At 40.3% G+C, this 26,733-nt stretch overlaps 3 protein-coding genes and 1 long non-coding RNA gene across 8 annotated transcripts in view; 2 read left to right on the top strand and 2 right to left on the bottom strand.

Moving 5' to 3' along the window:
• The window catches only part of FAM162A (family with sequence similarity 162 member A), a 36,330-nt gene extending 28,757 nt beyond the window's left edge, over positions 1 to 7,573 (top strand). Inside the window, exons 4-5 of the mRNA NM_001243573.1 lie at positions 4,771 to 4,879; positions 7,346 to 7,573. Of these exons, the coding sequence (NP_001230502.1) occupies positions 4,771 to 4,879; positions 7,346 to 7,438 (202 nt within the window). The 3' untranslated portion in view covers positions 7,439 to 7,573. The remainder of the gene's footprint in view (positions 1 to 4,770; positions 4,880 to 7,345) is intronic.
• WDR5B (WD repeat domain 5B) lies at positions 9,434 to 13,314 on the bottom strand. 2 transcript variants are annotated; one of them, XM_005654048.3, is made up of 2 exons: positions 13,214 to 13,314; positions 9,434 to 12,713 (listed from the first exon to the last, which is right to left on the bottom strand). In XM_005654048.3, the coding sequence occupies exon 2, from the start codon at positions 12,639 to 12,641 to the stop codon at positions 11,649 to 11,651; it is 993 nt and encodes a 330-aa protein (XP_005654105.1). In that variant the 5' UTR covers positions 12,642 to 12,713; positions 13,214 to 13,314; the 3' UTR covers positions 9,434 to 11,648. The 2 variants fall into 2 exon arrangements, with proteins under 2 accessions (XP_005654105.1, XP_005654104.1); XM_005654047.3 differs by having other exon boundaries at positions 13,096 to 13,224.
• LOC106505418 lies at positions 13,340 to 26,078 on the top strand. Of its 4 annotated transcripts, none has more exons than XR_002337884.1 (3): positions 13,340 to 13,423; positions 13,501 to 13,596; positions 25,801 to 26,078. It is a non-coding gene; the product is annotated as an uncharacterized LOC106505418 (long non-coding RNA). The 4 variants fall into 4 exon arrangements; XR_002337883.1 differs by lacking the exon at positions 25,801 to 26,078 and adding an exon at positions 21,048 to 23,159; XR_001299846.2 differs by lacking the exon at positions 13,340 to 13,423 and having other exon boundaries at positions 13,430 to 13,596.
• Positions 22,242 to 26,733, bottom strand: part of KPNA1 (karyopherin subunit alpha 1) — a gene marked incomplete at its 5' end in the record, with an annotated part of 55,748 nt that continues 51,256 nt past the window's right edge. The window contains 2 exon segments of the mRNA NM_001163405.1: positions 22,242 to 22,617; positions 24,543 to 24,721. Coding sequence (NP_001156877.1) covers positions 22,430 to 22,617; positions 24,543 to 24,721 — 367 coding nt within the window. The 3' untranslated portion in view covers positions 22,242 to 22,429.

Below are 26,733 nucleotides of genomic sequence, written 5' to 3'. Positions count from 1 at the left end.
TTTTGTATGGTTGCGTTTTCGTTATCATTTGTCTCAAGATATTTTTTAGGAGTTCCTGTTGTGGCATAGCAGAAACAAATCCAACTAGTATCCATGAGGACGTGGGTTCAGTCCCTGGCCTTGCTCGGTGGGTTAAGGATCCAGCATTGCCATGAGCTGTGGTGTAGGTTGCAGATGTGGCTCAGATCCCAAGTTGCTGTGTCTCTGGTGTAGGCCCTCAGCTACAGCTCCAATTCAACCCCTAACCTGGGAACATCCAGGTGCAGCCCTAAAAGAAAAAAATTTTTTTTTTAGTTTCTGCTTTGATTTAATTGACCATTGTTTTGTTTTTTGGGTTTTTTTTTTTCTTGTTTTTTTTTTTTTTTTTTTTTTTTAGCAGTATATTGTTTAGTCTCAATGTAATATTTTTTTTTCCTTATTTTTCTTTCTGTTGTTGATTTCTAGTTTCATGCTGTTGTGGTCAGAAACAATGCTTTAAATAATTCCTATTCCTTAAATATCTTGAGGTTTGTTTTGTGTCCAAGGATGTGGTCTCTTCTTGTGAGGGTCCCATGTGCACTTGAAAAGATGTGCACTCTGGTTTTGGGGGTGTAATGTCCTGAAAATACCAAATAAGTTTAGCTGAACTATTATATCATCCAGGATATCTGTTGCCTTATAGATTTTCTGTTTGGAAGAGCTGTCTATTAATGTGAATGTGGTGTTAAATTCTCCTGCTGTTGTATTCCTGTCATTTTCTCCCTTTATATCTGTTAGTATCTGTTTATGTATTTGGGTGCTCCTATTTTGGATGCTTATATGTTAACAAGTGTCCTATCTTCTTGTATTGATCCTTATATCATTGTATAGTGTCATTCTTACTTTTCTGTATGTCCTTAAATGTCTATTTTGTCTGATAAGAGTATTGCTACCCCCACTTTCTTGTCATTTCTTTTGCATAAAATATATTTTTCTATCCCCTCAGTTTCAGTCAATTTGTGTCTTTGCCTTCATGTGGGTCTCTTATAGGCAGCCTCTTGTGGCTTCTTGTTTTATGGTCCAGTCTGCCACTCTTCATCTTTTGATCAGAGGATTTAGGCCATTGACAAAGTAGTTTTTGGTAGGTATGTTTTTTGTTTGTTTGTTTTTGCTTTTTAGGGCCATACCTACAGCATAAGGAAGTTCCCTGGCTAGGGGTCGAATATGCAGATATAGACAATTTACAAAAACCGTACATAGATTGAAAAAAATTTTTGTGAAAGCAATTATCTACAATGAACAGCAAAAGGAAAAACATGCAGATGTGAAATAATACATCAAAATGATAAAATGCACGGGAGGGGAGTAAGAAAATGTAGATGTGTTTTTGAGAAAGTGAGCTCATATGACTACCAGTGTAAAACAAGTAGATATAGCAATGGGTTAACATAGTTGAAAACCAGGGTAATCACAAACAAAAACATACAAAAGATTCACAAAAACCAAAAAGAAAAGAACTCAAACATAATACAAAAGAAAACCTACAAATCACAAAAGAAAAAAAAAAGAAAAGAAAAGAAAGGAACAGAGAAGAAATACAAAATCAATCGGGAAACAAAGTTTAAAATGGCAATTAATACATACCTACTGGAAGTTCCCATTATGGCTCAGCGGTAATGAGCCTGACTAGTAAGTGTAAGGATGAGGATTCTGTCCTTTTATATATTTGCATATCTTATTGTGATTTTCCCCTTTCCTGTAGATTCTTGCTTCTTTTCTACTTAGAGAAGTCCTTTCAATATTTCTTTTAGGATAAGTTTGGTATTGCTTTAATTTTTTTTTTTTTTTTTTTTTTTTTTTTTTAGTTTTTGCTTGTCTGAGAAATTCTTTATTTAATGTTGCTGGGTACAGTATATTAGGCTGAAGATTTTTTTCCCTTTAAGAACTGAATATATCTTGCCACTCCTGTTCCTGGCCTGTAGAGGAATCAGCTGATAGTCTTTAGGGGTGCTCCCTTGGAATTAATGCTTTGTTTTTCTCTTGCTGCCTTTAGAATCCTCTCTTTATCTTTAACTTTTGCCATTTTTATTATAAAATGTCTTGGTGTAGGTCTCTTTGGGGCCCTCTGTGTTTCCTGCACCTGGATATCTGGGTCTGTTTTTGTTTTTGTTTTGTCTTTTTAGGGCCAAACCTGCAGCATATGGAAGTTCCCAGGCTTGGGGTTGAATCCGAGCTGTAGCTGCCAGCCTACGCCACAGCCACAGCACCATGGGGTTCAAGCTGCTTCTGTGACCTATACCACAGCTTCAGCAATGCCAGATCCTTAACCCACTGAGCGAGGCTGGGAATCAAACCTGCATGCTCAATGGATGCTCATCAGATTCATTTCCACTGAGCCACCACGGGAACTCCAGGATATCTGTTTTCTTATTTAAGTTTTGGAAGTTTTTAACCATAATTTCTTCAAATACATTTTCAATCCCCCTTTTTCTTCTCCTTCTGTGATCCCTATTATGCACAGATTGGTACACTTAATATTATCCCATAGTTGTCTTATATTGTTTTCGTTTTTTTTTTTTTTTTTTTTTCATTTATCTCTAGGTCTTCTGTTCCGATAGGATGATTTCTATTTTTCTGTTTTCAGGATCACATATTTGTTCTTCTGCATTTAGTTTGCTATTTACTGCATTTAGCTAGTTTTTATCTCACAATTGAGTTGTCTGATAATTTTGATTGGCTCCTCTATATAGTTTCTATTTCCTTTTTTTACATTTCTATCAATAGCCTTTCTTACTTTCTCCAGCACTTTTACATCCTCCTTTTTGAACTCAGGTCCTGAAGACTGGACAGGTCTGTTTCATTGTTTGTGGTTTCAGGGGAATTCTCTTGTTCTGTTTATTAGGAGTGGCTCCTCTACTTTTTCATTGTATTTCCCTGTCTCTATGAATTGAAGGGAAACAGTTATCACTGTGGTCTTGAAGGGCTGTTTTTATGTGGGAGTGTCCCTCTGTAGCCTATGTGAGTCCAGAAGTTTTGGTGCCAGGTATAGATGACTGTCATGTTTTTATTCAGGGTATGCTGGGTATTATCCCCTTCATAGGGGGTGTGATTGGTGTGTGGTGACTGGAGCCTACTCTGGATGTTGGGCAGGGCCTCCTCTTTGCTCTGTGGCTGTCACAGCCCTGTTGTGGGGAGCATCTGCTCCCCAGTTGTTGGAGTAGAAACCCCTAGATCCAGCTCTAAGCTGTTATGTGAGGTAGACAGGACTAGGGCCCTACCCCTAGGACAGAAGCTGCTGTGTATTCCTCCCCAGGAGCTGTCTGCCCAGACATGTGTTCTGTGATGTCACCTGTCACCCATTAAATGGGCTCACAAAGTACACTCATGTTCGCCCCCGCTGTGGGCATGCTGGTAATCGGCTCTGATTTCTGCCCCACTTCTGCCTGTGGGTGCCCACAGGTCCTGTTGCTGCTGGTGCAGAGTTGCCTCAGCCATAGGAGATCCAGTAATCAGCTTGGATGATCCCTAAGTACTTTGTGGTCATAAATTTGCTGAAGTCATGCACCCGCGGGGGATTGGCTCAGATTTTAGTCGTGCCTCTACTTGTGGGCAACCAGCCTATGCTTACACATTCCCAAAGTTCATGGTGGCTAAGCCGTATCCACAGTGAGCCTGCCGAGCATGAGGCTGCTTTGGTGGGTCCCCTAACTTTACTATTAAAAATTGGGGAAAAAAAGTGTTCCCTTCATGGCTCAGTGGTTAACAAACCCGACTAGGATCCATGAGGATGTGGGTTCAGTCCTTGGCCTGGCTCAGTGGGTTAAGGATCCGGCGTTGCCATGAGCTGTGGTATAGGTCACAGACTCGCTCGGATCCTGCATTGCTCTGGCTGTGGCGTAGCCCAGCAGCTGTAGCTCTGATTGGACCCCTAGCCTGGGAACCTCCATATGCCACAAGTGTGGCCCTAAAAAGCCAAACAAAAACCAAAAACAAAAAACAATGGGACTCCTGTGGCAGGCCTGGATTCCATCCTGCACACACCTCCAGTTGCAACCTGGGGTACACTACACTCCAGGCCCATGCGGCTGTCTCTACACAGCCAATCCAAGTCTTCTCCCCAGTCTGTTCACTGAAGCTCTAGTTTCAGCACCCTGCCCTGCCATGTATCAGCAGCTGCACGTCTAAGGCTGGGAAGTGCAGTGACATGGCTGGGACCCACTGTGCTGGTCTCGCTGTGTTTTCCCTACCACAGGGTGGCTTCTGTGCTCTCCTGTGAGTCTCCGAGGCTCCCTTTCTGTCCCAGCAGACCTCCAAGTCAGCGAAGGGAACTCCTGAGTTAGGGAACTTTTCCTCTTTCACCGCTCCTTTCCAAAGGTGCAGGTCCCATCCTAATTCTTTTTTTTTTTTTTTTTTTTTTTTTTGCTTTCTTTCTTTTTATTTTACCCAGTTACGTGGTGATCTATCTTGAAATTCTGGTTTTATGAGATCTTCTGCCAGCATTGGGCAGGTCTTCTGTGAGAATCATTTCACTTGTAGATGTATTGTTAACATATTTGTGGGAGGGAGTAAATTCCACATCCTTCTATTCTGCCATCTTGATCTTCACCCCCTTATTGTTTTATATACAAGATATTAAGTGAATTGTGAAAATGCTCCATTCTCCCCAAGGACCTACAGGATTTCCAGGCACCACCTCCTTTTCTGTATTTATAGGCACCACTCCACTCCTGATTAGGGCACACAGAGATTTAGAGCCTTCTGGAAACTTTAGAAAGAGAAAAGTTAACTCTCATGATCTCATTGTTTTACTAGGTTTGAGATGCTCGATGCTGCAAAGAACAAGATTCGAGTGAAGATCAGCTATGTAATGATTGCACTGACAGTGGCAGGATGCATCTTGATGGTTATTGAGGGCAAGAAGGTGAGAGTGGACTTCCCCTCTATCTCTGCATTTTCCACAAAAGACCTAGAGGAAGCCTGAGATTGACCCTTCTGTTCATTCTCTGCAAAGAGGAGACTGCTTCCTACATAAGACATGATAACAAACAAAATAGAACATAGGAGGAACACACCTGAGATATCATGCCTGGAGAGAAATAGAAAATTCTCACTTTGGGAAGATGAAGGACTAAATTAGTTTGGTGTAAAGTAAAAAAAAAAAAAAAAAAAAAAAAAAAGTGTTTGGTTATCACAGATGTCATAAGTAATGTGAGAGAAGAAGTATAACACTAGCTTATTTAGTGATAACTCCTTGCACGTCTGTAAAGCACTCTCAGTATGTGGGCTTATTTATCCTCACTCTGCCTTCGTCCTGGTTAGCATTCTGACCACTATTCTTTACCAGACTGGGCCATAAGTGTAAACTCCTAAGCAATACATAGGAATTCAAGTCCAGAAATCTGATCATTATGAACAGCTATCACTAATTGAATACTGTCTTCCAAGTACCTTGCTGTTACCTCATTTGAACCTCACAACACTATGAGATAGGTACTGTTATTAGGATCTCGTTTATAGATGAGGAAACATAGCTTAGAAAGCTTTAGAAACTTACCAAGGTCACATATCTCAGGAGCTCCCATTGTGGTTCAGTGGAAACAAACCCATGAGGCTGTGGGTTCGATCCCTGGCCTTGCTCAGTGGGTTAAGGATCCGGCGTTGCCATGAGCTGTGGTGTAGGTCACAGACGCAGCTCAAATCTGGCGTTGCTGCGGCTCTGGCGTAGGCCAGTGGCTACAGCTCCGACTGGACCCCTAGCCTGGGAATCTCCATATGCCTTGGCTGAGGCCCTAAAATAAAAGACAAAAAAAGAAAAAATACTATGTATGATTGCATAAATCACAGCTTCCATGTAGAAGGAGATGTCTCATACCTATTACCAGATACTTAAAGGGTTCTTCTGCAAACCCAGTGCTAAATGACTTCCTTAAAAAAAAAAAAAAAAAAAAAAAAAAAAAAAGAGTTCCCATCGTGGCTCAGCAGTTAATGACCCTGACTAACATCCACAAGGATGCAGGTTCGATCCTTCACCTCCCTCAGTGGGTTAAGGATCCAGCGTTGCCATGAGTTGTATTGTGGGTCGCAGACTTGGACCTTGCTATGGCTGTGGCATAGGCCCTTGGCTACAGCTCCAACTGGACCTGTAGCCTGGGAACTTCCATACGCCGTGGGTACAGACCTAAAAAGACAAAAAACAAACAAAAAAAGAAAAATACCAAGTATTTAGGTTGATGTTACGGGAGCAAAAAGGGCAAGTATGGAAGCCTTGACAAATTTGTTTCTGCCCCATTTCATTATTCCTTGTCTGCCTCTTTGACCCTCTCGTGCTTAGTTCTCAGATGGGAACCTGCAGAAGCATGTGGATAGGACATAGGGGTTTCTAGAATCCTGAAAAATCTGTGTTGTTTTGTCTGTTTGATTATACTAGCTGAGTTTACTCCAGAAATAGTCATGCCCTGGAATCTCCCCTTGCCTCATCCACGGGTATATACGCTGTATACTTAAAATAGTTCCTCTCCTTTTCTATACTATAAAATTTATTATTTCTCTTTTATGGAACTATCCATTTCTAAAGTTGGTAAATGCTACTGATATGAAGAACTTGTGAACTTAGTGTGATTTCGAAGAGAAAAATGAGCCATTGTATGTTTTGTTCCATCAACTTACCATTCCCGTTCTCCTCCTCTCCATGCCTAGTTATTTACATGTGAAATCACACAGAAGAAAATACCACCTTATAGGGTGGGTGCTGGTTTCACTCATTTGGTTAAAAAAAAAATTGCAACTGGTCTGCTGAGGTAAGCCTCACAGAAATGTGACAGGTCACCTGGGGAAGACAGGGGAAGGGGATGGTTGCTTCTTCCTCCACTGCTGTTTGCTCTCCAAGGATGGAAAAGCAGGGTAGACACTGCTGGAGTCATGGGGCAGGGGTATTTGGTAAAGTCAGGGATCCCCAAAGATAACGTGTTTTTGGTAAAAGAAGTGCAAGGAACTAGAAGGGTGTGAAAGCACACAGATGAGTAGGGGAAGTAGAAATGGTAACAACAAAGAAAAACGAGAGGAGGAAAAAAATGGATAGAAATGAAAACAAGAAGGTATTTAATGCTACAGAGAGGAAGTGAGAAAGGCAAGGGAATTAATTATAAAGGGAGAAGAGGGGCTAAAAGATTTAAACAAGGAGGCTAGAAAGGAAGAGACGGTAGACGTGAGGCATTTCTCTTGTGCTTCAGCAGGTGGGCCGCTGTTGTCTCAGAAGGATTAGCGAAGGCAGAGGGTGGGTATTCCATGCCTCTTCCGCCCGCATCAACCTGCGGGCCTCAGTGCAAGGCAGTGACATCCTCCCCAAACCGACATAAATAATAACTTGTTCAAATTTGTTTTATTTTAGGCTGCCAAAAGAAACGAGTCATTAACAAGCATGAACCTAGAAAAGAAAGCTCGTCTGCGAGAGGAAGCTGCTATGAAGGCCAAGACAGAGTAGCAGAGATACCCATGTTGGCTGGATTTTCAAACTCTAGAAACAGTTTTGCAGCAACAAGCCTATATTACAAAGAATGTGGTATAAGGTTCTCTATTTCTGCTCTAGAGCTACAAATAAATTTTCTTAGAGAAATGACTTGTCTATATTTTATGGCTTTGATCCAGGTTAAATGCAGCCTCTCAGCTTTTTGGAGAAAATGAAAACAATGAAAATGAAAAAAGAGACAGCTTGTTTGAACTTTAATATTAACTTTTCTTTAAAAAAAAAAAAATTTAGGGAGTTCCCATCATGGCTCAGCAGAAACGAATCCAACTAGGAACCAGGAGGTTGCGGGTTTGACCCCTGGCCTCGATCAATGGGTTAAGGATCCAGCATTGCCATGAGCTGTGGTGTAGGTCGCAGATGTGGCTTGGATCCTGCGTTGCTGTGGCTCTTGTGTAGGCTGGCGGCTACAGCTCCGATTAGACTCCTAGCCTGGGAACCTCCACATGCTGCAGGTGCGGCCCTAAAAGGACAAAAAGACCAAAAAAAAAAAAAAAAAAAAAATGAATGGTCACACCCACAGCATATGGAAGTTCCTGGGCCAGAGACTGAATCTGAGCTGCAGCTGCCACAACACTGGATCCTTTTAATCCACTGTGCTGGGCTGGAGATGAAACCCATGCCTCTGCAGTGACCCAAGCTGCTGCAGTCACACTCTTAACCCACTGCACCAGAGCAGGAACTCCAACATTAACTTTTCTTTAGAGTCATGAACCGTATCTTTAATTCCCAGTACCAAAGTGACATCTCCCCAGAAGCCAAAATGGCTTCTAGTTCTGCATTTCTCTTTCTCTTCTGTGTCCTCATTTCTGGAGAGATAAGGAGGGCCAGCTTAGGGTACTGCTCAGATGCACATTGGAGCACTGGGCACCTCAAATGCCCCCATGCTTCTCGGGAGTCCTTGAAGCAGCCAGACCACTCTGCCATTGTCAGAGGTGCTGGAGACAGAGGCTTTTAGGAGTAGTCTTTGAAAAAATCCTGGCAAGGTGATGATGGAGATGTGACCACAAGTTTCTTAGGACTTTGAAATTCCAGCACCATGTTGTTGCTTGGGGCCAGCACAGTCACCTCTTCTGCTCCATGGCTTAGAATTCCCAACTGGTCCTTTTCCTTCTGCCTTTACACTGTATTTCTCAATTATGAAAATCTACCAAGTGTGTTTTTGTAGTAATTTGGTGTTAAAAAATAAGCATTTGCACCTTAGTTACACTTTGATGGGGCTCCTAAGTTCTCTCACATTTAGGGTATTTCACTTCTTTTCACATGCATCCCATCCTGCTAGTTTTCCCTGGATGGTTATTACAGATTAAAGACTAATATATGCAGCTGTTTAGAAACTTGGGGAGTGGGGGAGTTCCCATTGTAGCACAGAGGTTAACGAATCTGAGTAGGAACCATGAGGTTGCAGGTTTGATCCCTGGCCTTGCTCAGTGGCTTGGGGACCTGGTGTTGCCATGAGCTGTGGTGGAGGTTGTAGATGCGGTTCGGATCCTGCATTGCTGTGGCTCTGGCGTAGGTCAGTGGCTACAGCTCCGATTGGACCCCTAGCCTGGGAACCTCCATATGCCGCAGGAGCGGCCCTAGAAAAGGCAAAAAGACAAAAAAAAATAAAATAAACTTGGGTGGGGGGGGTCTTGCTTTTTTTAGGCCTGCACCTGCAGCATATGGAAGTTCCCAGGCTAGGGATCGAATTGGAGCTATAGCTGCTGGCCACAGCCACAGCCACAGCAATGTAGGATCTGAGCTGAGTCTGCAACCTATACCGCAGCTCATGGCAACACTGGATCCTTAACCCACTGAGCATGGCCAGGGATCAAATCCCTGTCATGGATACTAGTCACGTTTATTACCACTGAGCCATGATAGGAACTCCCCACATTAGTTTTTCCTGATTGTTTTGGAACACTGTGTTACATCTTGTTTAAACCAGTGTTAAATATGGGTAAATCTTAATGTACTTTTATTTTTTTATTAAAAAAGTTTTAATATTGTTATACTACATGAACAATTTTGATTGTTACATTAGCTTACATAGTTACATTAACTTTTGTAAAAAGTTAAAAGTCAAAATAATAATATGAATTAGTATGAAAATTTTGAAAAACAAAAAATGAACAAAAAAATAGAAATTACATAGAATACCAGCTTATAGAAAGAAACAATTTTTAAAAATTAATTATTTTGTTTATACAATCACTCATTCATTAGAATAGGTACTGTGACCTAATAGCTTTATGGTACTAAGCAGGAAACAAAATGTCCTCCAGTTTCATTTTTCTTTAATGTACTTTTTTTTTTTTGTCTTTTGTCTTTTTAGGGCCGCACCCACGGCATATGGAGGTTCCCAGGCTAGGGGTCTAATCGGAGCTGTAGCTGCTGGCCTACGCCAGAGCCACAGCAACGCGGGATCCGAGCTACGTCTGGGACCTACACCCCACCTCATGGCAATGCCAGATCCTTAACCCAGTGAGCGAGAACGGGGACCAAACCCGCAACCTCGTGGTTCTTAGTCGGATTCATTAACCACTGAGCCACGAAGGGAACTCCAAAAGGTAAGTAATCTTTCTTCATGGAATAATACCATTTTGCGCTTTGAAGGAAGCATTTTTAAAGTGCTGTATTTTGGACATTTCGTTTAATAAAATATTTAAGTCAAAACTCATAAATGCTACCACGCAGCAAGAATTTACACAATCATTCTCAATTTGTGTCAATCCTCTTGTTCAATAACTTATAGTGACTCTCTCTTTTGGGGTTAAATATAAATTTCTGGACCAGAATCAGCCCTGCCCATCTAACCCATTTCTCTCAGTACTCTCACATATTAACTTCTTGGCAGTCATACCCTACTAGTAACTCTAGTATCTTATACTCATTAGAACTTGCCAAGCAAATCTGATTTCATGAGCACTATCATAAGCAACAATGGCAAAACTGTCTTCTTTTGTATTCCTTAATACCTGCTTTCAATTAAATGATTTTGTTTTTTGCTTAATTTCTAGAAAATTTTTTCATGTTTATCTATCTTTATATGTAAAGTAGGCCAAAAATGTTTTCCACTTTACACTTCCTCTAAATCCTGTTTGAATAAAGTCAATATGTGAGGCTATGGTTAGATACTTTTAATCAACAAAAATAACAGTATGAGGAATGATTCCAAAAATTTGTTACAGCAGGCAAAGAATGAAGTTGTGATGGTGGTAAATTCAATGTTATTCATCCAACATTACTTGAGTGCCTTCGGTGTACAAAAACTAAAAATACAAAGATGCCTAAAACATATTTGACTCCACAGAGCTCATAATTTACCAGAAACATAGCTCATGAAACCACTACAACACAAACTGGTAAGTGATATGTTTTGAATTTTATAACAAACTATAGAAAGAAGCAAGAAAATCTAATTCAGCTGGCAGCTGTGGCTGGAATCAGGCAGGCAGTTAGGGCTCCACAAAGTGGTGTTTCTGAGCTGGACGTGTGGGCAGGAGTGAGTGGTCAGACATAATGAAAGGCAGCAGCCTCACCAAACATCCTTGCCCTGAGAATCAGGAGAGGGCAGTATGACAAGATAGAGGTCCTTCCGTAAAATGCCTTTATAATTTTGTTCTGGTTTATTTTTACTTTTTATCATTTTAAAAACTTAATATTTTTAAACTGTCAAAACAAACACAACCATTACGTATTTTTCCCAAGTTACAAACTTGATTCCAAGAACCATTTCCCAGCCTATCATGTAGGCTTGTGAGTGGCATCTGACAGAAACACCATCCCAGGCTTATTCTTACTCATCTAATCTCCCAAAGCAAAAGCCTTGGAGTTATTCCAAACTCCTGTGCTCCCTTCTTTTGATCAGTTTTGTAAGCCTTACATCTAAATATTTATCAAATATACTGATCCTCTAGTATAGTCACCGACAGGAACAGAATGGGAATCTGTTCAGGACAGACACAAGAGATTAATAACAGACTTCAAGAATAAATGTCAGAAACCCTGGGGTCTAGATTTGCTTTTCCAACTCTCTTACTTTGTAAATTGAGGTTACAGGTCTTAAAATCATATAATCCAAGACAATGTTAACAGAAATACAAAACCATGCCAAAACTGACAGAAACCATGTTTTAAAATACCTACCCCCGCCCCCCATTTAGCTCTACTACTTGATTAGGGTTTAGTAGTTACTCATCCACAGTTTAACTGTTTTGTCATTTCCTAATGCTGCTGATGCAATAATGTTTTCTGTAGGATGACAAGCTGCTGAGATCACAACATCTGTATGACCTTGTAATTTCTGTACAATCTCTTTAGTCTGAAGGTTCCAAATGTAAACCAGGTTATCTTCTGAACCAGACACAATCCACTTTCCACTAGTGACTGAAAAATTGGCAAATATGCAGTATTTCTCATTCTTATGACCAGTGTATGTCTTCAGGCATCTGCCTCTGCTGTAATCCCACAGTTTAAGAGTATTGTCCAAAGTTGCAATGAGAATATATTTACCATTTGGAGAAAATTTTACAAAAGAGATTGGAGGGTTATCATCATCAACCAGTGTTTTTAAACACTGACCTGATGCAGCATCCCAGATTCGACAGACACCATCATAGCTACCTGACACTATCAAGGACCCCTTACAATTAAAATGAACAGCAGAAACTGGATCAGAATGAGCAGACAAAGTCTTAAGGCACCTTCCTGTTTTCACCTCCCATATTTTCACGCTCTCATCAAAAGATCCTGAAATGATGAGGTTGGATGGTGGGTTGAAATTACAACAAAAAACATAATTACTGTGCCCTTTCAGCGTTTTCAAACATTTTCCAACTCTCACATCCCAAATCTTTAGAGTTTTATCATCTGAGGCAGAAACAAGACGCCCGGAATCTGATGACCAGGCAACATCTGATATTTCCAGACTGTGTCCTTTAAGTGCTTTCTCATATTTTCCATCATAGGCTCCCCAAATTATAATTACTTTATCAGCAGAAGAACTTGCTAGCCATTCTCCATTAGGACTAAATTTCACTGATGATACTGCTTCCGTATGTCCCACGAGAGTAAATTTGAGCGTGTAGTTTGGTTTTTCAGCGACTTGCTTGCTCTGATTGGCTGATGAGGAGAGGGCGGACCCGGCTTTGTCATCTCTTGACTCCTTTGTAGCCATGACTCTGAAGCTCCAAGTAGGCAGGTTGGTTTGGCGTCAGGTCCTGAACCCAGAAGCCAGTATTTTGGCTTTCTGTCCAGCAAAATAAAGATATAAATCATAGGACTCAAAATGAACGGTATTGTGACAATAATTTCTGGATCCTTTTTGAACTACAATATACACAGATACAGTAGCACGGCTTGGACCCTTTCAATTTTTCCCCGCTTCCTCCTCTGCAAACAAATACTTAAGAAATATTATTAAAAGGGTCCTGTGCGCTGTCGGCAAGGAAGCTACTAATGTTGGGTAGTTTGCGAATGTATAAAGCGGCCCGAAACTGCACGCAGTGAGGTGGAGCGGCAGGAACCTACAGAAAGTATTTTTCACCGCCCCTCCCCAGCTCCGAATGTTTGAGAACCCGCTGAGCAATACTACCAGTCAGGCTTTAGGTATCAGAGCAAGAATGAATTACCGCTTTAAACAGATTTCACAAGCTAAGCAAAAAGCTGCACAGGAACCTCTCCTTCAGGTCACGGACAACGGCCGACCCTCCGCACAACTGCCGACCTGCCGCACAACTGCTTACGTACCTAACGCGGGTGTAAGGCAGCCGAGCGCATGTGCAGAAGGAGCCTTCCGCCACTTCCGAGCAGAGGCGACATGCGGGAGACGCAAGTTTGGGCTTAGCTTCCGGCCCTTGTAGCCCTCGCCCTCCCCGCGCATGCGCTGCATTGCGTTGTTCGGCTACTGGGAAAGTGAGCAGGGCTGTTCCCAGAGCTGACTGGCTGGCGTGGGAAGCAGTGAGTATTTCCGAGAACATTGATTTCTCTTTGGAAACTATGTGACGAGAAAGGACTGAATTTTGCGTTGCCGTTAGCCGCAGGGTTAAGCTCGCCTCTGGATGTGGGCCGTCCGTACTGCACCTTTTCAGAAGCGCAGCCGCCCTGGATCTACCCAGCCGCAGTGACTCCATGTAAGCTGCTGCTACACAGGTGGCTTTCGTTCTGCTCCCTCCACTAGTTGTGTAGAGCCTGGTGGCGGGTACGAAGGGCGCAAGTAGGTGAAGGGAACGTAGCCAGATTTACGCCCAGGTTGTAAGACTTCGAGTTTAAACGTGTTCCCTAAACGTTTAGGGAAGGATCAAGAATGTGCGTTAGGGGCCTTCAAAGGCCAGTGCTCAGGTGAGCTTCACGTGGTAGTGCCCGGCCGGGCGCCCGGGGAGCGGAGCTTGTTTTAGCACTTGTGGTTTAAACTTCTAAAGACAGTTAAGTTCAAATCTGCATAGGTGTCTGGGACAGAAAAGGTGGAGTGAGTGGAATGGAGGAAGAAATGTGTGAAGTTGCTCAAAATTAGGCTTTAGTGAGCCCTCCCTAATTTTGAGAAATGATTTCATGACTGTGAAAGTATGTATAAGATACATGCTTTTCAGGTGTAAATTACTCATTAAACAAGAATAAGTTCCCTAGCCTGGGAACCTCCATATGCTGCAGGTGCGGCCCTAAAAAAACAAAAGACAAAAAAAAAAAAAAAAAAGAAAGAAATCCGAACTAGTTTCTCCAATCCTATGTAGTCTGTCCCTCTGTATCTGCAGGGAATTGGTTCCAGGACACCCCACCCCACCCCTTATTATAACAAATTCACTGAATGCTCAAGTCCTGTGTATGAAATTGTGTAGTATTTTCATGTAACATATTCACATCCTCCCCAGTACTTTAAATCATCTGTAGATCACTTACAACAGTTAGTACAATATAAATGCTATGTAAATAGTTGCCAGGGTGAAGCAAATTCAAGGTTTTTTGGAACTTTCTGGAATTTTTTTTCAGAAGATTTTTGATCTGGTTGGTTGAATCCGGGGATGGGTAGCCCACAGATGCAGAGGGTCGACTCTGATTGCTCAACAAAGAGTGCCCAGTAGAGACTAATTAGTCTTCTGTTTGAAAGATTTTCTGGTAGCCAGTTGAAGGGGCAAATCTCTCTCACGTTTTGTCAGTCAAAAATGAAAGCATTTGGAGTTCCCGTTGTGGCTCAGTGGTTAATGGATCCGACTAGGAACCATGAGGTTGCGTGTTCCATCCCTGGCCTTGCTCAGTGGGTTAAGGATCCGACGTTGCCCTGAGCTCTTGGTGTAGGTCGCAGATGCAGCTCGGATCTAGCCTGGCTGTGGTGTGGGCCAGCGGCTACAGCTCCGATTAGACCCCTAGCCTGGGAACCTCCATATGCTGCAGGCGTGGCCCTAAAAAAACAAAAGACAAAAAAAAATATATATATATGATAGCATTTGGAACAGAGTCTCTTTTCATATACTTATTGGGGATAATTGAAAGTATTGTTTTTATAAGGCACAATAGCATAATTAGGTTACCTATAATAAACTAGTGAAAAACCTCATTATTTTAAGACCCTACTACTCTAGTTTGGAATTTAGATGGGAATTGGACAAATGCTTTAGTTTTAGCCAGTGCTAATTAATGATAGAAACACAATGAGGAGGTACAGAGAATGGGCAGAGAACCTTTAATTAAAATGAGTTGGATCATTCATTTATATACATTAAATTATGACTCTAGCTGCTTATTAAGGCAAAGCCACCATGGACCTCCCTTTTGTAACTTTTTTTTTTGTCTTTTTGTCTTTTCGAGCAGCATATGGAGGTTCCCAGGCTAGGGGTCAAATCAGAGCTGTAGCTGTCAGCCTACGCCAGAGCCACAGCAACGCGGGATCCGCATCTGCAACTACACCACAGCTCACGGCAATGCCAGAACCTTAACCCACTGAGCAAGGCCAGGGATCGAAGCCACAACCTCATGGTTCCTAGTCGGATTCGTTAACCACTGAGCCACAACGGGAACTCCTGTAACATTTTTAAAAAAGAAAACTTTTTTCTCCTTTAACATGTTACAATTCAATTCTGATTAAAATCTGCCTCCTTCCTCTCCTTTCCTCTTCTCATTAGCCTATTTATTGTGATTTTTTACTGGGAAGTGAAGAAACACTAACTCATTAAAAAAAAAATTACAAGCATTTCACAGAACAAAGTATAGGATTTGTTATAAAGAGTGTAAGTAGATCTGTTTTTTTTCACTAACTTCTGTGCATTAGGAGAGTATGGAAAGGAAATTAGCCAAGGCAAACATTTGGCTTGAGGGCTGAGATAAGGGTGTTGGTGCTTAAGTATATTTAGCCCACTAAAAATATCACCAGCATGAGGGAGGCAGGGGGCACACAATTAAGAATGTGTTGACAGGGAGTTCAACACAGCAAAATGAATCCGCAAGTATCCATGAGGATGCAGGTTTGATCCCTGACCTCAGTGAGCGGGGATACGGCGTTGCCTTGAGCTATGGTATAAGTCACAGACTCTGCTCAGATCTGGTGTTGCTGTGGCTGTGGTATAGGGCAGCAGCTGCAGCTCCAGTTCAACCCTTAGCCTGGGAACTTCCCTATGTTGTGAGTGAGGCCCTAAAAAAAAGGGGGTGGGGTGACAGGAATATCCAGAAATAATTTTTCATCAGTTTTTCCCAGAATTTGGAGAAATTTACAGTAATAAAACTCATTTCTTGTTGTCTGGAACGTTTCTATGAATAGCACCAGGAATTCATGTAAAGAAAATTAAAACTGTGAACATAACCAGTTAAATCTATTCACTAGTCATGCTCTGAAACTAACATGTTCTGATATTGTAATCAGCATGGATTAGGACTAGAAATTTCATTGTTTACTTACTTGGGAGGAGAGGAGCATCAACAACTGTGGCGTGGGAGTTCCCGTTGTGGCGCAGTGGTTAACGAATCCGACCAGGAACCATGAGGTTGTGGGTTTGGTCCCTGCCCTTGCTCAGTGGGTTAACGATCCGGCATTGCCGTGAGCTGCGGTGTAGGTTGCAGACGCAGCTCGGATCCCGCATTGCTGTGGCTCTGGTGTAGGCTGGTGGCTACAGCTCTGATTAGACCCCTAGCCTGGGAACCTCCACATGCCACGGAAGTGGCCCTAGAAAAGGCAAAAAGACAAAAACAAAAAAACAAAACAAACAAAAAAACAACTGTGGTGTGTGTAGAAACAGGGAATACTGAAAATATTCCAAGTAAATCCAAAGTAGCTAAAACCATAATTGGAGATTTGCATTTGGAGCGCTCAAGCAGTTCCTTACTCCTGTTTTTAATAATTTGTTTTTGCTGCTTTTAATCTTCTTCACCAGATAGGTAATTTGGAAGTTTCTCTTCCTTTAATGTTTCTTTAAATTTCCCATAAAAGTTTGAGAACTCAGGGTCTCACGTGTGGTTGAAAAGTTTATTCTCCTTGCCACTTGCCACAGTTGGGTACTGTGGATGACAGTATAGTCTTCAGGAACTGTTTTAAGATTTTGTTTTGTTTTTAGAAAAAATAGCTAGTTAGTGGAATCTCTCAAAAATGGTAGAGAACCAGTCACGGTTATCTTTGTTTCTACTGATTTGTCTAATTGGTGGAATGCATAAAGAAAATGTTCTTATGCAGCAATACATACGATATGTAAAAAAGAAAAACCTAACAGCCTAAGGCAACCACCAGCTTCCACACTGGTTGGATATAACTGGCCAAAACATTTTAAGTATACCAGAGAGACTGATGAGCTATTTTTGGTATATATAAACATGGAGTTGATTATATATTAGTTACCTTGTGAAATAAACCCATTAACTTTTCTCAGAAAGTGTTTAGTTGTTTTTATGTAACAAACTTGTGCTATGACAGTGTTTGCTTTTGTAAACTGGGTCAGATTATGTCTCCTGAAAGGGAGATGTTGAGACACTAGCTTTTAAAAGTTGTTAATCCTGGTTTCAAACAGCAGCATAAAGGAATTCCTTTTAGCTTTCTTTTGTAGCCAAGTACCCCTTACTAATATCACATAGATGCACATTCCTTCAGCCATTTAGTATTTATTGAATGTCTACTATGTGCAAGGCACTCATCCATGGCCTAACCAACCACATTCAAGTACAAAGAATCATTAGAGCCATTCCAAATCAAAGTGTAGGAACACTTTGAAAAAGGACATAGAGTGGTCAGGATGACGAGGTAAGCAGAACATACTCAACGACATACATTAAAAGGTCATTGTTAAAACTTTGCGCACTCCTTGGGATGACACGCCTTTAGGGAGTCAGCTGTGTTAAATTCAATCCATGGATGGCACTGCTTTCTATGGCAGTATTCTTTACTCCAAAGCCTTTCCTTACTTCACACATTGGAGTTGTGAATGGAATGGAAATATGTTTCTGAGCTTAGCCATTACGCTACTAAACTTAAAACCAATCATTTGCATATTATTTTTAACTTGTCAGGTCATTTAGAATTTTAGTACCACAGAAGAGGAAAGATGTTTTGGATTGAGAGGACCTACAGAATATGTAACCTAAATGTAGTTTATACCTGATTTGGTCATTTCAAGGGTGCTGATAAGGAAGCATCAGAATGACCCAGCAAAAAAGAGCTGGCTCAGCTGTGGCTGCTGTGTCTTGTTCTGGGAATACTTGGCACTGAACACCTCCACTGCGACTGCTGCTTTCAAAGACAACCAGCGGGGCTTTTCCCCACCTTGTTGGACAGACTGTATCTAAGGGTTGGGACCTTGAGGCAAAGTAAATTTTCATTAAGTCTTGATCTTGTCACCATTATATAGTGACAGTTGTCCACCTCAAAGAGCAGTTGAAAGATTAAATGAGAAAAAGTGAAAGCCCTTAGCCAGGCACCCGGAACACAACAGTGGTTCAAATAAAGAGTAGTTGCCTTTACCTGACCTATAGGAAAATAGACCGGGACTTCTCTGTCTGCCCCTAGCTGAAAACAAAATGGAATTTCATCTCCTCTTAATCCTTTCTTCTTACCTCAAACTTCCAGATGAAAATTTTATGTCCAGTAGCAATCTGATATCTTTAAAATTACTATATAATACCTGCTTTGTTGTATCACACATTTTTCTTATGCTCTGGATCCACTGCTATTACTTACCCTTTTCTGACAATAAAAGAGCTTATAGAATATTCTTCTGAACAGACTTACTGTATTAGTAGGGCCACACTGGGCCTTCAGCTACTTTAAGAGTATAAAGTATATATATTAAATTTTAACTTCTGGTGATAGAAAAAGGTAGACAAGATTATTTCCCAACTGTGTAGATATGTATTTACTCTTCTCACTCACAACTGAAGAAAACTGTTCTGTTAACTTCAGATGGCAAAAAAAAATTCAGATTTGAGACTCCTATATATACATAAGTATACCTATCTCTGCAAATGAGCAAATTTAGGAATGTAGGAGGTAGAACGCAGTATATAAATACGAAAAACAAACAACACCTCTTTCTAAAAGTGGGTCCCTTTACTGAAAATTACCCTTAAATGTCAAAGTTTCCAATATAAATAAAAAGCTCCAAGCCTTAAAAGTTATGACTTGCCTAAAAATGTTCAAAAAACTTATCAGCAAGAAAGAAAAATTCAACCTGAGGAAAACTCTTTCATAATGCAACCCCAAGTTAGGGGATTAAGTAACTGAAATATTTATTTAGCACTGAATTCAAGGTTGCCTGTGAGTGGCCATGTACAACAGGATTGAATTGACAAAGGTTGGTTTATAAAATATACTACATGTTTTTCCTTAGGCAAAATCTGCAGCAATCTGGAATAATTCAGATTTATTATGGGATAACTGTCAAAGTTTATATCTGTGACAATAATGATGAAAAACGACCCAGAGCCCATTCAGCTTTATCTGGCAGATGGAAGGAACAATCCTAGGGCAATAAGAGTTTTCAAAAACAACATAGCTGATGAAGTTAAGTCTTAAAGGGTTCTAATTAGTGACAACATGAATTAAAGGGTTCCATGGAAAACTCTGTCTCCTAAATCACACATTGTTCCGATCATCTTTACCTTTTAGGTGTCTCTCACTCTTGTCCTTCAGATACAAAATGCCTTTACATCCCAGTGTTCTCAATGCTTCTCTTCCCCACCAAAGTTCTCATTTCAAAGAATACACTTTGAAAGTTTGGAGGAGGGGAAAGGGGGGGACCTGAGGCCAAGTCCCCCAATCAGTATATAAAGCCACAGAAGAGTTTTCCCATTGAAATCAAGATGTTTTTGTAATGAGTAACATCTTAGTGATAGGGTGATACAGTAAACTGAAAGTAAAGTAACACAATCTGCCAGGTAGAGAATTAACAGTAAGACTTAACAACTACCTCCTAAAATGTCATTCTTTCACCAAGAATGCCGCTTTATCAGTTCCAGCAGTTATGCTGAGATTTAACTTTGAATCAGTTCCAACTTTTATATTTAAAAAATTTTTACTGCAAAAATTTAGCTCATGGCTCATGAACTTCTTGGACAGGAGAGCAAGATAACTTCCTTGTTTTAGACAGAAAATAGACCACATTAATTAAATGGACTTTGTTTTAATTCACTCATTGAGACACCTCCAGTTGCTACCAAAAATTTCTAATGTATGCTCTTCTTGCTAACTTGAGGTAACAACTTTTCAATTTTTTCCTTTCAAAGTGGCTTATCAAAATGAGATGAAATTTTAAAAATTATCCAATAGGTACATGATTTAAAACATCCTAGAGAAATGTTACCAGTAATTTACAATTTAAAAAAACTCAGCCACAAAAAAAGCCAAAGCTAAAAACAAGATTTTTACTATGAATCAGTGCTTCTATTACCTTCCAAAAGAATTATATTTTAATGTGATGTAAAGGCAACAATGAAAGTTTTTCTTTAAATTAACCACCTAATTTGTCCCTAAAATTACAAGAATCAAAGTCTTTTACAGGTCAAGTGCAGTAAACTAAAATGTTCTTTCAGCACAAAGCAGCACTAGAAAAAGTAACAGTTATATAGATGGGAGTCGACTAGTTTTGCAGTGGCTGCTCCATCAATAACAGACAACAGACGGTATCCATCCAGAGCACAGACACAACTACAGACTAGATTCGAAGACTGCGTCACACGCTTGGCTGATAAATGTCCTTTGTCTTTGTATCTTTCTACTTTGAATGAAGTGGATTTTTTAAAGTTTAAATCAGGCCACATAAGTTGGCTGCTTAAATAACATGATGAGGTATGAAAGCTCTGAATATCCCTAACATTCAGCAGGATTTACCGGAGATGTATAACAGCTTGTCAGGGGAACTTCCAAATAGTTACACTTTGGGGTTATAATGAATTCTAGAAGAGGACAAGATTAAAGAGGTTTAAAGGGATATTCTCTGAAAAAGAAATGAGCAACTTTTCCTTTAGAATTCGTTTCGAACAGCACATCAACAAAAAATCTTCTCTGATAGTGTGTCCCAACTTTGCGTCAAAAAAAAAGATGGCCAGCTAGCACCAAGAAGTCGTATTGAACTCAGTTGCAGCTCTCTTGGCAATTAAGCTTATTTTTTTGTTCCAGTCCGAGTGCAAATGTGGATTGCTGAAGACAGTTACTGGAAGCGCCATTTGCAGGTAGAGATTGCAGTCATTATTAAATGAGCCAGAAGGTAGAAACTTTTTTATTTTGTGGAGGGGACTTGACTGGGCAATACTAGGAGGAGATGAAATGATTAGGGAACAATGATATAAGAAAACGATCACTGCCCTTATTTGGGTTAAACAGGTCATGTCGAGAAGATAGTTATTTAAGATAAGGGTGCTACTTATGTGCAGCATGAATATGTTACAATCAAGCTGCACCCAACTAAGAAAAGAAAAATTCCCCAAGTAACTTTTAAAAGTATGTGTTATTTGCCAGTCACAGAAGGGAAAAGCACCTAAGGGTGGACTCCAATTTAATGAGGACCTTGATCAGGACCACAAAGCCTGAAACGTATGTTTTAATGCAGAAACACAGCCTCTAGTCACACTGGTTAAGTTTGGGAAAATCAGAGGTTTTTTTTTTTGTTTTCCCTGTTTGTTTTTTAACTTTTTTATTGAATTATAAGATATGGTTTCAATCACTAAGGATGCTAAATCTTCAAACCAGCATTGGAATTGAACCACTTCCAAATCCTAAGACACATAAAACCAAAGAGAAGCAATAGCCATACAAATTATATGTGCCCCTCTCCTTTCTGCTATAAGGGAATCTTCAAACCAGCATCACATTTAAGAGTCAAAGTGTTAATTCTTCAGCATTCCTGACAACTAGAAAGCACATTCACTGAAGGCTGAAGGTGAGGGAGCAGATGGTTTAACTTTAATATCTGTGGAGAATGGCGCCAATAGAGGAAAGAAAACCATCCAATTTCAGTAAGGATTAATGCAAACTTGGCTAGAAAAAGCCACCAGGTAATCCAAGGGTTCACTGTGGAAGAACTCATGAAAAGTACTCTGAAGTACACAACAGGTCTAAACATCTCCCTTGTTGCAAGTAGTTGTGTGAAATTCAAGATAAAGTTTTAGTTTCATCTTTTAATGTCAGTATTTTTTTCCCCACATTAAAGGGAATGAGGAGGAGTCCTCTTTTTCCCCCACAAAAAAAGGGAGCCACATTTTAATATGTGTACATTCCCATGACTCTTTATAATATTTAAGTGCGGATCTCCAAAGCTTAAGGATTTTCCATAAGAGAGTGGGCCGTTCTGGTCACCCTTTTATTAGAAGGGTATTCCACCACAGAGAGCCAGAGGTTTTCCAGATGTGTGTAAGAGAGCAGGTGCGCAAGGCAAGCAAATGAGCGCAAACAGTATTATGGAAAACATTTGAGAAGTTAGCTCCATGAGGACTGTGGGCTCCACAAGAGGACTTGACTGGGTAGCCTGGTCTGACACAGGAACATGAAAGCAGAGTATTGCTTCAAAGCTGGAACCCTTCCATAGGCGCCTCACACTGCTGGAAGATGTACTGCTGCTGGCTAAGGTCAACCTGAGGTGCAATGCTGCTGTCCTCATCCTCGGTCCCGAAGTAATGCTCAATAAGATCAAAGGCCTTCTGGTAGATCTCCTGGTTTTCATGACTCTGTAAGAATTCAATTTTATCCAGACCTAGAATGAAAAATAAAAAAAAAATCTGTTGTACATCTGTGGAAATTCTAATAAAACTGTATTTTTCCATATGTCTCTTTCCTGATGTAAAGGAAGATGCTATTCTCTACTTACTCTCATTAGCATTTTGCAACAGCATAGAAAATACTGCTGGGATTACATCTAAATATTTGTATTGAAAACTGACATCTTAAACATATATGTGCAAGCAAAAGCCAGTCCCAAGAAGCAGCAATATCTCTAATAGTCAGACATTATCCAGTGCCTAGGGCCAAGAGCATAGGTTTTCCTACTGGACTGTGTCTGTCTTAATTTATTCTTGGCTCTGAGCGACCTAGTATTTCAACAAATGTTTAATATACTTAAATCAATCAGCCAGAATCAATTTCTACTACTTAAATTAAGAAGTTCAATAGAAAAGTTACCCAACACACATTCCCTTTAAGTTTAAGCTCATTTGAGCTAGGCTTGCTTTCACCTACGGCCATAAGCAACCTAAGTACTACAACGATACCAGAAAAAAATGTTAACACTGCTCAAAAGAAAAAACAAAAATCTATATCAAAATTGAAAAGAGCTCTTTCCTACGGAGAAAGATCTGGGTAGAGGAACATTTGTCTCTTTTTTTCCACAGGGGTGGGGGGGGGGCATGCCACATCATGTGGAAGTTTTTAGGCCAGGATAGAACCTGCACCACATCAGTGATGACGCCAGATCCTTAACCCAATGAGCTACCAGAGAACCCCGACTTTTGTCTTTTTTATACATTTAAAAATCTCTTAAACAGGCGTATAGTTTTTAATAATCGAGCTTTTAACACATGGTTAAATTATTAGTCATTTTGAAAAATAATTCTGCATTCTACAATAAACTTGAAGATGAATGTGCCTGTGATCCCTAATCCCAATCTTAGAGCCAATGGGTCTCAATCCTGGATGTGAATTAAAATCACTTAGGGAATGTGAAAGTTTTTTGTTGTGTTTTTGTCTTTTTAGGGCCACACTTGCAGCATATGGAGGTTCCCAGGCTAGGGGTCCATTCAGAGCTATTGCTGCCGGCCTCTGCCAGAGCCACAGCAATGCCAGATCCTTAACCCACTGAGCGAGGCCAGGGATCGAACCTGCAACCTCATGGTTCCTAGTCGGATTCTTTAACCACTGCGCCACAACAGGAACTCTGGGAACGAAAAAGTTTTAAGGTACACTGGTAAACTAGTGAGTAAGAGTACAATAAAGACTGATAATGGAAGACTGAGGAAACCAAAAGGCAGATAGTGACTCTATTGTTTCTAATGAAATGCTCAGAAACCTTTAGTCAAGAACACTTTGGAAACACAGGGATTGGGGGATGCAATTCAAAATCAGAACTCTAAATCTTACAAGAGAAAAGGAGTGGAGGAGTTCCCGTCATGGCTCAGTGGTTAACAAACCTGGCTAGTAACCATGAGGTTGTGGGTTTGATCCCTGGCCTTGCTCAGTAGGTTAAGCATCTGGTGTGGCCGTGAGCTGTGGCGTAGGCCGGTGGCTACAGCTCCAACTGGACCCCTACCCTGGGAACCTCCATATGCCAAGGGTGCGGCCCTAGAAAAGACCAAAAAAGAGAAAGAAAGAAAGGAGTGGAGTAGGGCACTGTCTACAGCAGACATGGATGCTCTTGAGGCTCAGCTGGACTGGTAAGAATACAAGAGTACACACTGGCAAGCAGAGCCAGGGAATGGAAGAGCCTAAGAGCCCAATGTAAAAAGAGCTAAACTTAGGAGAGTACTTGCTTCTCTTCACATCTACCATGCATATTCTTTTCCAGTTCTGGATACTCAACATTATTTGTATGAGAACAAATTTTCTGTGAGTTTGATAGATGTGGACAGGCCAGGAAAGCATGGAGAAAAAATAATTTTAGGACACCTAATAAAGACTTTATCTTACCATAAGCCTCTTCAATCAAAGCACAGTAAGGATTAATGCCAGTGCCGTTCCTTTTGGCTTCTTGTTCTCCAAGCCTCAGGATGTTTTCCAAGCCATTTAGGGCAACCTGTACAATCTTAGAGTCCATGACTGTGAGGAGATCACAGAGTGGCTTGATACAGCCCAATTCTACGAGGTACCTAAATTAATACAAAGAATAATTTAGTAAAACAACTTTTAATTTTATAAAATTTTTATGAAATTGGGTTATCCTCAAATTTACTATAGAAATAAAGGTGGGCACCCATTCCACCATACAACCCACACCCTGTCACCAAAAAAACTACATCAGGCTTCTAGACATTTTATCAAACTGAGATGAAAATTTATGTCCACATAAAACTTGTAAGAGAATATTTACAGAGGCTTTATTCATAACTGCCAAAAGTTAGAGGTAAGCAAGGTGTTCTTCAACAAATGAATGAATGAGTAAACTGTAGTACATTCAAACAATGGACTATTATTCAGTGATAAGAAGAAATGAAATGAGATATCAAGTCATAAAAAGATGTGACGCAATCTTAAATGCCTATCGCTAAGTGAAAGAAACCGGTCGGAAAAAAAAAACTCCATACTATATAAATCCAAATATATGATGACATTTTGGAAAAGATAAAACTTATATAAAGGCAACAGAAAAAACAGGTTGCCAGGGATTTGTGTGATGAGGGTGAGGGAGTAGCGATGAAAAGACGAAGCAGAAGGGGTTTTTAGGTCAGTGGATGACACTACACTGGTAGAAATATTCATTAAAAATCCATAAATTGGGAGTTCCCATTGTGGCTTAGCAGTAACAAACTCGACTAGTATCCATGAGTTTGATCCCTGGTCTTGCTCAGTGGGTTATAGATCCAGTGTTGCCGCAGATTGTGGTGTAGGTCAGCAGCTACAGCTCCAATTAGACCCCTAGCCTGGAAACTTACACACACCACAGATGTGGTCCTAAAAAGACCAAAAGAAAATTAAATTGTACAATACAAAAGAGTGATCCTTAATATATAAACTATGAACTTAAGCTAATAACAACAGAGGAGGGAAGTATACAGAAACTCTGTACTATTATCTCAATTTTTCTATAAATCTAAAAATGTTCTTTAAAACATCTTAATTTTTTGAGTAGTTTTATGTCATATTTAGCTTTATTATTTACTAAGGATGACTTTAATAGTATTGTGTTTAATTTTATTTAAACATTTACTGATGGTTGTTTTCTTTTTAGGGCCACACCCACAGCACATTAAAGTTCCAGGCTAGAGGTCAAATTGGAGCTGCAGCTGCCAACCTATGCCATCATCACAATGCGGGATCTCTGAGTTGCATCTGAGACCTACACCATAGCTCACAGCAATGCCAAATCCTTAACCCCCAAGCTAGGCCAGGGAATCAAATCCACGTCCTCAAAGACACTACATCAGATTTTCAACCTGCTGAGCCACAAGAGGAACTTTTACTGACAATTTAGATGATATGTCCTAAAAATAAACTAGCATAAAACCATTTCTGACCATTTCTCCTTTTTAGTCACTAAAACCTGTCAACAATTCTTTCAACATATCTCTAAAATTCTCATTGTTTTTCTTAAAAAGACAAAACCAAGCTTCTTTAGATCATGTTAGTCGCTGCATATTTAGAAAACACAGAAAAGCATAAAGAAAAATAAAAAGTACCCAGACATAACCATCACTTTTACATCCTAGCTATGTGATATGTAAACTGGATGATTTGGGGCAAGTTACCTGATCTGTGACTCAGTTTCCTCAACTGGAAAAGTCTGGGAACAACAGATTAAGTCTGTCACTAAACCCCAGCAAAATTTCAGAGCAGTTAAACAGATGACTTACACATCTGCACTTAACTTCACTGACCTATATAGGCAAGTCTACTAAACTTCAATTGTTATTTCAGAGACTTGTTCAGAATCTCAAAAGTTGTCCTCAAACTTTACCCCAGTCTATACTTGATATGATCTCCTATCCCCACTAGAAATCTTGGTTCATTGACTTCTAATCTTTATATTGCTTTTAATAACCTCATTTACTTTTGTAATACTGTTTGGTTATGAAATCTTATTATGGAAACCAGTGTACTGAAAATATGATTGAAGATTAAAAACAAATTTTAAGGTGGCTAGAAAGCTTCTAGAATTATAAAA

Source organism: Sus scrofa, chromosome 13 (genome assembly GCF_000003025.6).
Source record: "Sus scrofa isolate TJ Tabasco breed Duroc chromosome 13, Sscrofa11.1, whole genome shotgun sequence".
In the NCBI taxonomy this organism is placed as follows: Eukaryota; Metazoa; Chordata; class Mammalia; order Artiodactyla; family Suidae; genus Sus; species Sus scrofa.
The sequence above is the reverse complement of the archived record's forward strand: the minus strand, read 5'-3'. Positions and strand labels throughout refer to the sequence as shown.